We start from the raw sequence: 15,975 nt of genomic DNA on the forward strand, positions 1-15,975 counted from the left end.
TTCAGCATGGACGTCTCGATGGCGTTGGACATCTCGATGGCGTCCCGGGACTTTTCCTGGCAGGTGTCCTTTTTACACCTCTTTCTAGTTGAAGAGGCCTGTCCCTGGGCACCTCCGACAGGTTGCACTTGGGTTTCGTCTCACGCTGAGCTGTCGAGTCGATCTCTTCTGTTGGGATCAAGACCGCTCCTTAACGTGTCCTGAAACAGGAGTGTCCGTGACAATAGTCTGTGTACGCTTTGAAAGTAAAGTAAGCCCCCGTCGCGCAAGAATGACAAAACTCGTTGTCATCATTTTGTGTCCTGCTTCATAGAAGTAGTTGTAAGTTTCGGGTTGGCTCTTAGGGTCGCAGTTGATGGCGTAAGAATCGGGCAGTCTTGAATCCCCGGCACCAAAGTGGCTTATGTCACACGGACAGTCAGAAGAGTGACGTCCAGTGCAGGTCATACTCTGCCATACCTTTTCTTCTTCTTTCAGGATTGGCCATGCTAACTTATAAAGGCTTTATTTTTCAATTACAAAAATGACTCATTATCCTATTAAAAAAATATCAAGACACAAAGCATATCCTCCCACCACCTCCACTGACTCGTACTCCCCAGCGGCGCAGTCCTGTTAACACCGCAGAAAGCAGACTTTCAGTGTGCTGAGCAATAAGAAGCGAGATGAGCTTGCATTCTGAGAACATGGGGAATACTCGCCAGGGACTAAGGATGCGAGAGCTTCACTGTTGTGCTCAGATCGATGGTTAGAATGTAGATTGTTTTGAAAAATGAAATTGTAAAAGCCAGCCAAACAGGCTTTTAAAAAGCAAAGAGAGCTCATGAGATTATAATCACAAACATTTTTATTAGCCATAAACGAAAGTAGTACAGGAACACCTTAGCTCTCAGGAACCTTGGAAGAATTGACATAATTTTCAGAAAGTTGTGATTTTCCTGCCTTTCAGAGGAATTTTAGATAGAAATTTTATGAAAAAAAGATTTTACTCTGTTCTTCCTTCTTAATTATAATAGTTTTAGTGTTTTGGCGACAACTGAGTCTTCATTCTGGATGTCAGTTACTGTCACGTGTTGTAAAAGTATTCAGCGCTTTCAGAGCCTCTTGATGTGTGTAAGACTTTGACACCGCCCTAAGTGACCCCAGCATCTGTTCGAGTTTCAACGCCCCTGTGTCAACGTTTGATACAGTCACATCTGTGCCAGCCACTTACCAGCATGGAGGCTGCCAGCAGGGCATTTTAGCTCTCAGGGTCTGTGTCCGGCTGTGCCTGCCTGGCACTGTCCTTATAAGGTTTCACGAGGAAGCGTGCTTGCAGGGTTCACCTGTCACTTCTTAGAAGCCATGCTGAGAGGAAGTCCCGAGGGGTGTCAGGGTGGCCCTTAGGGGTGAACACGGGCTTCTTAGTTCTCTGCAGTGCCAAGAAAGCGAGAATGCCCGAAAGTTCCAAATACACACGCTGTGACTGCAAAACGAGCTCGTGTGAGGAGATCCTGACAAACTGGAGGACGTGCAAAGGGGGTAGAAGTGAGTGACTATCGAAGCTCGTCAAGGTGGCATTTGAGCAAATGAAAGCTTTTCATTGAAAACGGCTGGATGTTCAAATGCTGACACCAAGACGTCGTAGTGACTGGTGCTCGTTTAAAGTGAACGGTCGCTGAGTTCTCACAATGTTTATGAATCGGATTTGGTCCCCCTGGTCCCCTGAGTACCTGGAGGCAGTGTCTCCTAATCCCCTCCCCCGGGTCCCCGCACACAGTGCAGGAACTGTGGACACGAGTTTCCCGCCAAGCGTCTCTGGTCAGCTTCGGGCATTAGGGGAGAGAGAGAACTGGCGGCCTGACTACCTGGCACCTGCCTCAAAAAGCGTCTAGTTGGGGAAAGGATAGCTGGCTTCTCCTGTCTGCTTCTGCATTCAGTCTGCTGCCGTATGTTTTGGCTGAAGTCTAGGCAGACGTGGCTGGGAAGAGGAGGGTTTGAATCGCCTTTTCAGATTGTTGGGGACGTTTTCTTTGATATTACACCAAAACAACAAATGGGTAGCTTCTCGAAGGGATCTGCAGCGTGGAATCCGGACCGTGTCCGTAAGCTATTGGTACGTTTCATTACATTGAAACCCAGAGGACTTCAGGTTGCTCTTTCGCACGTGAACGATAGTGTAACACCATTTATTGATCGCTCGGAAAACACTGGTCACTGAGTTCTGCAGATCTTCCAATAAGACGTTTTACAAGTCGCGGACATATTTCAGTATGTCTATCAAGAAACCCTGTCGTCAGACTCACCCTGACCGCTCCCTCACTGTGGGGAAGCTGTCAGGCTCACACTGGCAGATACAGTTTTCCGAGCTTCCGGGAATTCTGGGAAGTCACGCAGAGCGCCGTGACTTTCCAGCCCTACATCGACCCTGTAAACCTGTTTCTTAATCTTGTAGTATCATCACAAAGATGACACGCAAAATAATGTGTAAATATGTATAAAGCTTTTAGTATGGTACCTGGCCCAGGTAAGCACTCAGTGAATAATAGTGATCGTTAATTATTTGTGCTTTTCTGTGTTGATGACCCCAACCCAGAAAGAAAGATGCTTTGTGGAGCCTCAAGGTGGAGACTCCCACTGGGTGTCTGCAGCAGCCCATTTTGGCAGGCTCAGACTTCCGCTGACTGCAGGCCCGAGGGTTCGTCCTTCCGGTGACGCTTGCTCACCTCGCCTGTACCTGCCTTCTCAGCTGTCACGTTGGTGTGAGTGTGCTTGCCCCTCAGCACGGGCGGGGGCCTGTGGTTTGCCTCCTGCTCCGTCGCCCACACGGTGCTGGTGCGTGACAACTGGCACTCAGACGATACCTGTTGAATGAATGCATTTAGAGGGGATTTCTTTCAAACTGGACTCTTGACCTGGCTTCAGAGTATGGAAGCTTTATCATGCGAAGCATGCGATCGGTGGCGACTACTGTTTTTTTCTTTTCATTTTCTTTCAGGAATGTTTAACCTCTGTTCACTCCTACCCCATGTCTTTTTTTCTCGAATGATCTATTAATTTAAAATAAGAATAGAGGGCTTTAAGGTGTTTCATGGGAATTTGGGGCTCAGCATTTTTGCGATCACTGTGCTTTGCTCTCTGCTTTTCAGATGTTCCTCCTGCCGATCAAGAGAAGCTTTTTATCCAGAAGTTACGTCAGTGTTGTGTCCTCTTTGACTTTGTTTCCGACCCACTAAGTGACCTAAAGTGGAAGGAAGTAAAACGAGCTGCTTTAAGTGAGATGGTAGAATACATCACCCATAATCGGAATGTGATCACAGAGCCGATTTACCCGGAAGTAGTCCACATGGTGAGTGAGCACCGCGTGCCCCGCGTGTCCCACCCGAGTTACAGCCAGCGCCCTGATGCTCTTAGAATAAGCGGAGACATCTGAAAAAAGCTTCCCATGAAAGAAGTTCCTGTTGCGAAATTTGTACTTGCACCTTAAAGAATGTAACAGTTATGGAAGTCTTTGTCATGTGTCCTGGATTATAGTGACGATAGGGAGAGAAATCATGGCCTTCTAGGGACCAGCTGAAGTGTTAACTCATTTGATCTTTACAACTACCCGATGGGGTAGAAATGTTAGAACTTTTATTTGTACTTATTATCTTATTCTCTTTAAATTTGGGTTTTTTTGTAACATATATAGTGGTATAATAATGCCTGTACGTAATATAGAAATGAACACGTTGTCCATGCATGTAGAGGAAGATGCCAGTTATAGGGTGGAGTGGAAATAGTGATGGGATCAAGCCAGTGTGAGGACAATACATCCTGATTGGCTGAGCCGGCCTCCACCTGTCAGTGGGAGGCAGGACGGTCCCTCCTGATTGGCTGAGCCGGCCTCCACCTGTCAGTGGGAGGCAGGACGGTCCCTCCTGATTGGCTGAGCCGGCCTCCACCTGTCAGCGGGAGGCGGGACGGTCCATCCTGATTGGCTGAGCTGGCCTCCACCTGTCAGCAGGAGGCAGGACGGTCCCTCCTGATTGGCTGAGCCGGCCTCCACCGGTCAGTGCCAGTGTCAGGACACACCCACTCCATCACCCTTCAGTTAGCTCATTGTTAGTTTCATTCAGCCCCCAGATTTTAGCCTCCTTCGATCTCATACTTCACAGCCTGTTTCCAGGTCCTTCGCATGGTCTCACTGTGACCTGGAAACAGGTGATGCCTGAAGCATTACTAAAACTCTTACTCTTTGACACTGAACTCCAGTTTTCTGTTGAGTTTTTTTGAATTGTTGACATTTTATCTGCCTTCAAAATTAGTACTCCTTCGTTACTAGGGAGCCCGTGTTGCTTAATATAAAATGTTAAATCCTGATTTTCATTGACTCCTTAAGTTCCTGTTTTTTTCCCCAGACCTATGTATTTCAGAACTGGCTAGACTTGACCTAAAATATGTTTATTTCTCACTTTAGCATGTTTGTTTTGGAAAAAGAAGATGAAAGTCATATTCTTTTTGCAACTCACAATCTGTTGTGTCAGGAGTTGAGATCGACTTGATTATTTTATCATTGTTAACTCTGAAGTTTAGCGTTTACCAGTGTGTGCCGTCCTAGGGCGGTGAGGACCGTTCAGGTTCCTCCCCCAAACTCACACCTGAAGAACAGTCACAGGCCACACGCTCACTGAGCAGTGACAACACTGAAACCCCACCCTTTCTAACCAAGGAAAATGGAGAAATATCTTTTTTCTCGTCTTAATTTCAACTTTCAGTCACGTTGGAAGGCCTCCCGAACCCCCGAGTCACAAAGAAAAATCTCCAATATTTTATCCTAATACATTCATAACTTTTTGTTCACAGTACACTTTATAATTCTTCTGGAACTTTTTTTATGATGCAGGGTAGGGACATAACTTTATGGCCTTCCAAAATGATTAAAAAGTCATTTGTCCCTATCTCATATATTGAGTATTCTGTTTTCCCCATTGACTTTAAATGCTTTTTATGATATATTAATTTTTTTTTTAATTAAATTAATATTATTAAACTTATAAGCACGTAAATTTATTCTATATTAAATCACATGTACGGAAGGTTTCTCTGTTTTTAAGGAGCCTTGGCTGTCAGCCGCCCCCGAGTCCCACTCTTAGCCCGAGAGGGAAGTTTGCAGACGAGACTTCGGCCGGCCTGCTTTAGACCAGGTGCCTGCCCTTGACGTGGGTGTGTGCCTGCCTGCCCACATCAGGCTCTCGCTTGCCTTTCATGGTAGCATGTGCATTGCTAGAACCACTCGGGGGACCTAAAGCCCTTAAGACATTTTTAGATTAAATAATCATTCCTGTCAAAATCGCGACCTCCCTAAACTCCCTCGCTGTCCTAACCTTGTCCCCACCCTGAAACTCCGGCCCATCTCCGGTGCTGGACGCTGTGGCCTCTGGTCCAGAGCACCTGGCAGATGGGCCCTGGGCGCCCGCCAAGGGGAGCCAGGCGCTTTCTCGGGGGAGGAGCTAGAGCGCCACCCGGATGCCCGCCCTCCCACAGCTTTCCTGCCGTGGAGGACAGGCATCGAGTAATGCGACCACTGTATGTCACTGGGTCAGGGTGACTCTGGGAAGGGAAGCACACCGCGGCGGTGGACACAGGTGCAGGACGGCCGGGTGCCCACGTGGAGGAGGGAAGGTGCCGAGGGTGGCCTAGTGCGTGACGGATTCGATCGTCCCAGGAAGACGCGTGTGTGTGAGGGGCTTTCTGTGTCACGGGAGAGCGGAGGACAGTTCATTGTCTTCCGACTGGAGGGCGGGGGTGCAGGAGAGAGCACAGCTTTCCCCTTACCTCGGGGGCTTCAGGAACTCTCCGGGGAATGAGGGCGGGGCAGATAGGACATGGGGCTTCGCTGGCTCTTGTTTTGTTCTGTAGATGAGGGCATTGGTGACAGGTATCTTGGAGGAAGAAAGCGTCTGGTGGGGGTGGTGCCTGGCAGTGCTTCTGACCATAGCAGGCGTAGAGAGTGGCTGCAGAACTCTAGCATCCGATAGGAGGCCACCACCCCAGCAGCGCCTGGACCCAGAGTGGCAGGTGGAAGAGAGGCGGGCCCTTCGTGGCTCCATCCACATGCCCGTTGTGCTTGCCACCGAAGCAGCACCTCGCCGCTGGCTTGAGGGACCGCCGCACGTGTGTCTGTCATGTGTGCATGCGTCTGTGTATTGTTTTGTCAGTATTTTTAGAAACATTAATTTTCATTTACTTCGAAGAATCCAAAGCTTTAAAGAATTATGCTCCTTGTGCTTCTTTTAACTGTATTGCTTATTAGACTGGACCACTTTATGGTTTAACATGTGTTGAGAGAGAATCCACATACCATATAATTCACTTATTTAAAATGTACAATTCAGTCGTTTTTAATATGTTCCCAAGATTATGCAGCTATTGTCACATCTAATTTTATAACATTTTCATCCCCCTACGAGAGACCCCATGCCCATCCACAGTCACTGCCATCCCTCCTTCACCCGCCCCCAGCCCCGGGCAGCCACCAGTGTCCTTCTGTCTCCATGCATTTGCCCACACGGGACAGTTTCTTTAAAGGGGATTGTAGAGTATGTGGCCTTCCTTCACTTGGCATAATGTTTTATCCATGTCATGGCATGTGTCAGAGCTTCTTTGTATTGGGGAATAACGCTCCACTGTACGGTTACACACCACGTTTGATTTATCCATTCATTCGTTGGTGGACGTTTGAGGTGTTTCCGCTGCTTGGCAGTTCTGTCGTGCTGCTGCGAGCATGCGTGAACCAGCTGTGTGTGCACACGTGTTTCCAGTTCTGTCGAGTGTTGACCCGGGAGTGGAACGGCTAGTTCCATGGTAACGCTGTGTTTAATGTTCGAGGACCTGCCAGACTGTTTGCCAGCGGCTGCGCTGTCTTACATTCCTGCCCCGGGGTTACGAGGGTTCCAGTGTCTCCTCATCCTCCCCAACACGCGCGATCGTCTTTCTGATGACAGCCATTCTCGGGGGTGCGCAGTGGCGTCTCGCTGTGCGTTTTGATGCATTATAGACTTTAGTGCTAGAATTTAACAGAACCTTCCAGATCACCTGGCTTGCCCCTTTTATCTTCCACATTCAGAGTCAGGAGATGAGGATGAGCCCGGGCATCGGTGCGCCGGGGCCGCAGCCCCTGGCATCTGTGTTCTCAGCCCTGATTACGTAAACTCCATTATCTCTTAATTCCAGTCATTTTAAAAATATAACCAGCCATCTGTTTTTTTCAATTAAATTATCTAGTTAATCCGTTTTTCAGGCAATGGTATTTTTCTCATAGTTAAAACACTAATAGCAAAACCACGGTGCCACTTTTTTCACAGACTAGCAGTTTTACTTGAAGAATGACTGACGGACACATTGGTTGTTCAGACTTGAATATTTAGCAAGCATTTCTCAAAAAATGAATAAAATGAGAATGTCACTTTAAGGACAATAATTGACAGTATTTGTTGCCAGTGATGAAATTCAAGCTTTCAGGTGAAAATCCGAATTTTGGGAAAGTTGTGTCGGCCAGTGCGAGCTTCCCGGGGCCACAGCCTCTGCTGCTGAGAGCGGTGACGACATGAATGAATGGGGTCTTTAATACATGTGACGAAATGAGTCCCCACTGGAAGTGCTACATAATCCAGTGACCATCATTTTCCAGATGAGCAGTAGATGAGTTACAAAATCATCCGTGGGCCAGAGAGCCACGCAGGCGAGCGACACCGCGCTGGCCTTCAACGTGGCGGAGAGGGGCCGCTGACGAGGCCAGAGACCCCACACGCCAGCGCGCCTCTCCTAAACTGCTGCTGGTCTAGTTTTGGGGTGACATCCAAGAGGTCCGCAGTGACCCGAAAGGGCTCTTACTTACCTACCCGCCCTTCCACCCTGTCTGCGGGAGACAGATTCTTCTTCCCAGATTTCAGCCAAACCAACCTTCTGAACATAAAAGCAGACGTGGGAAGCCAGCTGTTTCCTATGAAGCCAGACGTTCAAGAGATTTGCGAAAATGTAAAAAACGCCACGCTTCTCACCGAGTCTGTTTTCATTTTGGGAAATATTTTTATTTAATATGAGCTCTTTTATGAAGTAACGAATATTAGTTATTTTTTATAAAAATATGTTATGTATTTTAAGACACAGTAGGCTTATTATTTTCTAATGAATTCGTGCTTTTTAAATGTCTCTTTGGGGCCCTCAGGAATTCTCAGGGGTTTAAGGGTCCTCGGACCAACAAGGCTGAGACCCTGTCTCCCGAAGGAGCGCTGCCCGGGGCCCAGCCTCGCCGGCACCCGGCAGAGGAGCACGTCCTGGGCCTCAGCGCCGCTTCCCTGTTCCCTGGTTGTTCTCGAGCTTTCCAGAAGCCTCGGACCACGTGGGGCCTGAGACAGCTCCCTGACCCCCGGGCTGTCAACTCCCTGAGAGGGACGCGTGTGTGCTCCCTGTCATCCCGCACGCACCTTACCTTTCGTGGGCCCGTTAGTGTCCCCCGACGTGGAGCGTGACCAGTCCCGGTGCTCACAGGTCAGTGAGGCCTACAGAGCAGCGAAGGAGCCGGTGAGGTGGACGGGAATGAGGTGAGCGGGCCACGGCGGCCCCCCTAGAATTAGCCCGTGTCCTGCACCAGGTTAGTAAATGGAGAACAGTGAATGAGGCGCAGTGACCGCCCTGCCGCCTGCTCACCTGGGAGACCACGTCCCGCAGGGACGTAGGGCAGATGCGCAGCACCTTTGGGCACTGCGGTGACGCGGTTTTCCTCTTCTGCTATGTTTTTGTAATTTTTTAAAATTTTAATAATGACCACATACCACACCAGTCATCATCAAAAGTCAATGAATGTATGTTCTTCTTTTAGAAACAGCAAGGTCTCTAGCACGGTGTATAGTAGCGCTGGCCTCCCCAGGCCCGTGTCAGGTTTCCAGGAAAAACAATTCATCACATCATTTTACATCCGCGTTGCTTGTAAACGACTAGATATTAACAAGTTTCCTTCTACGCTTGGGGCTCAAGCCAGCATTTTCTGTCAAGGGCATAGGAGCTTCTCTTGGGTCCCCAGGGAGGACTCACACCCAGGTCCCATGACGATTGCCTCGTGCTTTACTTAAGGGCTGATGCGGGACGGTTCCGTTTTCATGTCTGGTGTATACAGCGTGTTCTGAGAAGTGTTACTCGCTATAGCGGGGCAGAGGGGAAGGATGTTTTGAAGTAAAGAAGGTAGCGCGTTAACCAGCGAAGCCGCAGGTCGTCTGCAGGTTTCCTTTAAGTGATGATCTAATCATGCGTTCCCCTTTTTGCTTAGTGATTTCTGTTTTGCCAGAGTCACAGTAACATGGCGCTGACGTCAGCAATGAGCTAAAGGGAGATTAAAACATCGGTGCTTTTTGGAATCTAGAGAGTGATTTTTCTACTTTAAAAATCAGTGAGCCATTTCTTAGAGATTTGCTCATATTACTTCGAGAGCATTTCCCTTCGTTTTGTTTGATGTTTTTAAACTATAAAAGAAATGCCTGTTTATTCTCTATAAGTGAAGTAAATACAAAAACATAGGAAAAGTTCATCTTTCTCCTTATTCTGCCCTCTCCCTCAAGTCTACCCACACCCATCCCCACCTGACGCATAGTATTTTTTTCCCAAAAGGCAACTAACAGTGATGGGGTGTTGGATATGTTCATTATCTTGATTGTATGATAGTTTCACGGATGTCTGCACATGTTAAACATACCGAGTTGTACATTCTACATATGTTCCACGAATCACATGTCAGCTCCACCTCCGTGAAGCTGGGGATGTTTAAAGCCCCTCAGCTGGTGGGTATTTCCTTTGGTCTAGGGGCACAGTGAAGAAATTGCTGAGACAGAAAGGCTGTGGTGAGCCAAGAATGTTCGGGACCTTGGCACCTAGTAAATACCTTTAACGTAACATCTTTTTAAATTAATTGTTAATTCATATATAACAAAAGTCACTGTTTTTAGTGAACAGTTATCTGGGATTTGATAACTGCACGCAGACACGTAACCACGCCACAGCCAAGAGGAGCACAGTTTCATTGGGACCTTGACACCTAGTAAATACCTTTAATGTAACATCTTTTTAAATTAATTGTTAATTCACATAAAACAAAAGTCTCTGTTCTGCTCCATCGATGGAGGGATCTGCTCACTCATACCATGCTGTCTTCTATTGTGAACAGTTCTCTGGGATTTGATAACTGCACGCAGTCAAGTAACCACGCCACAGCCAAGAGGAGCACAGTTTCATGTGCTCCCTCCAAAAAATCTGCTCTCTTCTGCTCCTTTGTAGGCAGGCCCTCCCCTTTCCCATTCTCCCGGGCCACCACCGATCCGTCCTCCAGCTCTGTCATTTCGTCTTCTCCAGGATGTCATGTAAATAGACCCGTTCGGCAGGGTAGGCTTTGAGCCCAGCCTCGCTCACTTAGCAGAAAGGGCTAGTGGATCATGCCGTTGATGTATCAGTAGTTCGTGCCTTTTAATTGTGCCTTAGTATCTAGTTATATGGACGTGCCACCGTTTGCCATTCCCCAGTTGAGGGATATTCGGGTTATTTCAAGTTTTTGACAGTAAAACTGTTAAGTATTCGTGTACAAGTTTTGGATATAGGTTTTTCTTTAACTTGGGTAAACACAAGCATTTTGTCCTGTGCTCGTTTGTCATTTGTGTGTATCTTTCCCGGTGACGTGTCGATTTAAGTCGTTTGCCCGTTTTTAATTGGGTTGTTTTCTCGTTACCAAGTTTGAGATTCCTTTACATAGTCCAGATACAAACTGTATGCCATTTATGTGACTTGCAAATATTTTCTCTGCGGCTTGTCTTTTTATTTTAACAGTGTCTTTTACAGAGTTTTTGGTTTAGGTGAAGTTGAATTTATGATGTTTATGATGTTTCTTTCATGGATAGTGCTCTTGGTGTCATATCTAAGAAGTCTCGCCTAACCCGAGTCACAAAGACTTTTCTTAAAAGTGCTAGAGTTTTGCATTTTACAGTTAGGTCTGTGATCTGCTTTGATCATTCTTGGTAGGTGGACGACCACGTATTTGTGGAACATTGTCGAACAGACTAACTGTTCTCCATCGAGTGGCCTTTGCACCGCTGTCTACAGTCAACAAGTCATTCGACCGTATTTGCGTATCTTTTCCCAGATTCTCTGTTCTGCTCCCTCGATGGAGGGATCTGCTCACTGATACCATGCTGTCTTCTATTGTCACTTCATAGTAAATATTGCGATCGGGGAGTGTGAATGCTGGAACCCTGTGTTTTTCTAAAATTGTTTGGCTATTCTAGTTATAACTTTCCGTATACATTGTAGAACCAGCTTGTCGTTATCTACAAAATGCCCTTCGGGGGCTTTGACTGGATTGTACTGAGCATGCAGACTCGGAGCGACCTGATGTCTCAACGGCATTGAACTTTGCCCTCCACGAGCACAGTGGGTCACCCCATTTCGATCCTACGCGTATCTTTTAGACTCGTAAATCAGTATTTCATTTTGGGGGACCGTTGTTAATTGGGGCAGTTCATTTTCTGTTTCTGATTGCTGTCTGTCTTTTCTTGCAGTTCCATCAGGTTTTATTTCATGTTATTCGCTATATAAATAATAATAAGATCTATTAGTTGAATTGACTCCTTTATCATTATAAAGTGATCCTTTTATCCCTGGTAATATCATTTGCTCCAAAATATCCTTTGTCCGGTGTTAATATAGCCATTCCAGCGGTATGTTTTCCTCCTCCTTTTTACTTTTGAGCAATTTGTGTCTTTTCATTTGAAGCGGGCATATTGAGACAGCACGTAGCTGGGTCCTGCTTTTTCATTCACTCAGACGGTCTCTGCCTTTTGATCGGGATGTTCATGCCACTCACTCTCAGCGCGAGTCTGGATGTGCTGGCTTTAAACCTACCGTCTTGCCATATTTTTTTTTTCTTTTTGTCCCGTCCGTTCTTTGTTCCCTTTTCCCCTCGTTCCGCTTTCTTTGGGATCAACTGATTACTTTCCGTGATCCCATTTTGCCTCCTTTGTTGGCTTTTCAAGTATAAGTCTTTATTGTTTGATCTCAGTTATTTATTCGGCTTCTCTGGAATACACCTCTAAATTAGCGCAGCCTTCCCCCAGGCGATGCCGTACCGTTCACGTCGAGCGCAGGAAGTTCACGTCCATTTCTTCTCTCCCGGCCTTTCTGCTGTGGTTGGCATGCGTTTACTCCTTTACGTGTTATAAATCCACCACATATTTTCTTTTTTTTTTATTTTTTTAACAATTATCTTTTAAAGACATTTGAGTAATTTTTGGACCTTCTCCGCTCCCCCAGATACATACCGTCAGTGGTCATTACGCCATTGCGTGGACCCAGAAATCCATCCGGTGTCAATGTCCCTCTGCCGGAAGGACTCTCTTTAACGTTCCCCGTCGCGCAGGCCTCCTGGATGAGTTTCCGTATATCCGAACGTCTTTCTTTCGCCTTTGGTTTTGAAAGATGTGCGGGGTGTAGAACCCCAGGTCCAAGTTCCGTCCTCCACAAGCTTTGCCTCACGGTCTCCTGTTCGCATGGTCCCTGGTGACAAGTCTGCAGTTGTTCCTGGCTTCGTTCCCCTGCACAAAACGTATCTTTTTTTCCTCCAGCTACTTTTAAGATTTTTTTCTTCTGCGATTTTTAAGCGATTTGATTATGATGGGCGGTGGGGTGGTTTCACTCTTTTTCTTGGGTTTGGATTTTGTTAATAGTTTTCATCAAACTGGAGGAGTATTTGGTCCTCGTTTCTCAACCGTCCTCTCTGTCCCCTGCCCTGCGGGGCCTCCAGCCGCGTGTGCGTCAGGCCTCTCGGGCCGTCCCACAGCTCGCCGGTGCTCCTTTTCTTCTCCATTGTTCTTTTCTTTCTGTGTTTTGCTAGGTAGTTTCCTTTGTCATCTTCAAGTTCACCAGTCTTTTCTGCAATGTTTTGCCTGGTGTTTCCCATTCAGTGGATTTTGCATCTCGTGCACTGTATTTGTGTCGTTTTATATCTTCATGTCTCCGGCTGACTTTTTGAACACTGTTTCAATGTCCTTCTCTGCTAATTCTAACACGCGTCAGCTCCAGGTCGGTTCGACTGACTGGCTTTTCTCCCATTATAAACGATGTTTTCCTGCTTCTTTGCATGTCCGCTCATTTCTTGTTGGATGTCTGACACTGCGTTTTGTTTTGCCTCGTCGAGCGCAGTTTCCTTACACGTTTCCGTTAATGTTCTTGACATGCGTTTGGAATGCAGCGAAGTCACTTGCAAACAGTCTGATCCTTTTGGTTCTTGCCTTCGGGATGTGCTAGGGACCACCAGAGCCACAGAGATTCAGTGACTAATGACCCCCCTGCACTAAGACGGGACCCTCCCGGCAGAGCCCGCTGCTCCGCAACGTAGCCTTGTCCCGTCTGGCCAGTGGGTCCAGCGCTGTTCCCAGCGCTGGGCAAGTACCGGTCTCTCCGACCTTGTCAGGTGGTTCTTTTCACGGGTCTGGTGGTTTCCTCACACAAAGATGCTGCTCAGCCCTCTGCCGCCGAGCTGAGGAGACCTCTGCCGTCTCGGGCGTCCGGTCCCTCTCCGTGCAGCTCTCCCTCCCGGGCCTTGGCCTTGCAGATGCGACCACCTCTGTGTGCTGCCGCCGCCAGGGTTCTCTCTCCCCGCGCCGTAGCCTGGACTTCTGCCCGGGCGGGCAGCTGCGCAGTGGGGGCTCACCACGCCGTTTGCCGTGCCTCAGGGTCTCTGTCCTTCACTGCCCGAGAGCCGGGGTCTTAAAAGCCATAATCCGTAGATTTTGCTTAGTTTTTAGGTCAGGAGGTGGGGCAACCCCCTCCCTATTACTCCATGTTGCCTAGAAGTAAAAGTCTGTGTTTCATTTGTAATGAATGATCAACACAGCTCCGTCTACACAGGTGATCCAGCAACGATTCTAAAAAGACATACTGATCCAAGGTTCTTTGTGTAACCTGTAATTTCATAACTGCAAACATCTAAGAGGTGGTGAGGACACTGAAAACGGTTGGCTATACATACATGACTGGTAAATGGTAAATATTTCACTGTATTTATATCATATCTGCTGCAGAAAATACAGTTTTGCTATTCTAAAACATTTCTAAACTTTCTCACATTTCACTGCAAAAAATTATCAGAAGACGTGGTAAAGCAAATATATTAGAACGTAAATGTAAAATCTAGCTCATGGCTATACAGCTATTCCCCATGAGATTAGGCTTTTTTTGATTGATAGTTTTCATAACAAAATATTGAGGAGTATATACATCATTCAGAATCTGTTCAAAACTAACCTTTGGCCCAGAGTAAATCACTTAAGAGAAACGTCCAAATCCAGCGTTATCTTTAAATGACACTAATTGAATTGATTTATAAGTACAGTAAGTCCTCACTTAATGTCATCAATAAGTCCTTGGGAACTGCAGCTTTAAGCCAGACAACGACATATAACAAAACCAGTTGCATCCTAGGCTAATTGATATAGACAAGAGTTAAGTTCCTACGGCACATTTCTGGTCACAAAGACACCACCAAACTTCTAAATGACTCAAAACACTTCTAAGAGTAAACACTGAACTACACGTGAGCTCTGCAGACATTACGGAGAGATGAATAAAAACAAATAAGAGCAGCTCATCTCAGGTCAGGGTCACAGGTGGCTGGAGCCTGTCCCTGGCAGCTCAGGGCACAAGGTGGAGCCACCCACCGCCACCCACACTGGGACAGCGCGGACACGCCATTCACCTCGCGAGCACACCGCTGTGATGGGGGCGGGAAAACCCACGAGGCTGGGGAGGCCGTGCTCCCTCCACGGACAGAGGCCCCGGCGGGAGCCCATCTGCGTTTTCTCCTCAGCGTTACAAGACGAGGTTGAAGAAAACGACATCATTCAAGGACCTGCTTATCACAAATTACTGCTTATTTTGTGCAATTTTTCTGTTCTGAAACTCAAAAATAAAATTTAAAGAATAAACTCATATGCATAATTATAAATGACTAGCATATTTTCATATTTATCTGAAGTAAGATGGTGTTGTATGTTTAGCTGTTAAATAGTCAAAATTAAATTATCCTTTAAAACTTTGAGGCTGAATTTCCTTTAATAAGGTTTTTAGGGTTTTTTGTTGGTAGGTTTTTAATTTCCGTATCTTTATTATGAACAATTGAATGATTGTAAAAATAGCAAACTATTCAAAGTAAGAATTTAACTTGTAGTTTTTTTCTTCAGCTTCATGTTCTGGCATCTCTTTGGAGACAAACTGCATTCTTTGAAGGCAGCTCCTGCCTTAGAGAAAGCAGCGATGTCACTTTGTGGAAAGGGGACCGTGCTTCACTCCCCTGTTTGCCGAGTGCTCATCCGTGCCAGGTGGCGCGATGGCATAGGATAATGCAAGAACTGCCCATCCATCCAGCTGTGTTTGAGGCAAACATCATGAAGACACTGTACGGCCTGGTAGACGAGCTTAGAGTCAGCGACCAGTTAGCACTGGGCTCAGGACAGGCTCCCCTGACAAAATCACACTGCGGCCGAGAGCTGAGCTTGAGTCGGGAAATGCTCACAGCTTTCTGGTTTCTTCGTTGAGGCTGCAGTTATAAGGTGACTGACGGTTTACGGCCACGCCACCCTGAATGAGCCCAATCCCTTCTGATCTCAGGAGCTAAGCAGGGTCGGGCCTGGTTAGTACTTGGATGGGAGACCACCTAGGAAGACCAGGTGCTATAGGCGTAAAAAATACAAAATAAATAAATGAATGAATGAACGAATGAATGAATAAAATAAGGCGGCTGGCGGCAGGCATTTGAGGACCTCCTGGGTGTGGCCCCACAGCGGGTACAGAGAGTCCCCAGGATGACAGCTGAACTGCCAGGGAGCAGATTTGGATGAACTTTACCCCGAGGGGAGACACAGCCTTTCCCGTTAGTCCCTGCTAGGACTTTTATGATCCCCTTTATTTTTATTATTTTTT

At 46.9% G+C, this 15,975-nt stretch overlaps 1 protein-coding gene and 1 pseudogene across 7 annotated transcripts in view; both read left to right on the forward strand.

Moving 5' to 3' along the window:
* The window catches only part of PPP2R5C (protein phosphatase 2 regulatory subunit B'gamma), a 126,773-nt gene that overhangs the window by 74,863 nt on the left and 35,935 nt on the right, over window positions 1-15,975 (forward strand). For 6 of the 7 annotated variants that reach the window (XM_025041975.1, XM_025041976.1, XM_006925581.3 and 3 more), the window contains one exon: window positions 3,129-3,328. The exons of the other annotated variant lie outside the window; for it this stretch is intronic. In XM_025041975.1, coding sequence (XP_024897743.1) covers window positions 3,260-3,328 — 69 coding nt within the window. In that variant the 5' untranslated portion in view covers window positions 3,129-3,259. The remainder of the gene's footprint in view (window positions 1-3,128; window positions 3,329-15,975) is intronic. 7 annotated transcript variants of the gene reach the window in all.
* Window positions 15,616-15,734, forward strand: LOC112473784 (annotated as a pseudogene).

This window comes from Pteropus alecto, unplaced genomic scaffold, assembly GCF_000325575.1.
Source record: "Pteropus alecto unplaced genomic scaffold, ASM32557v1 scaffold8, whole genome shotgun sequence".
In the NCBI taxonomy this organism is placed as follows: domain Eukaryota; kingdom Metazoa; phylum Chordata; class Mammalia; order Chiroptera; family Pteropodidae; genus Pteropus; species Pteropus alecto.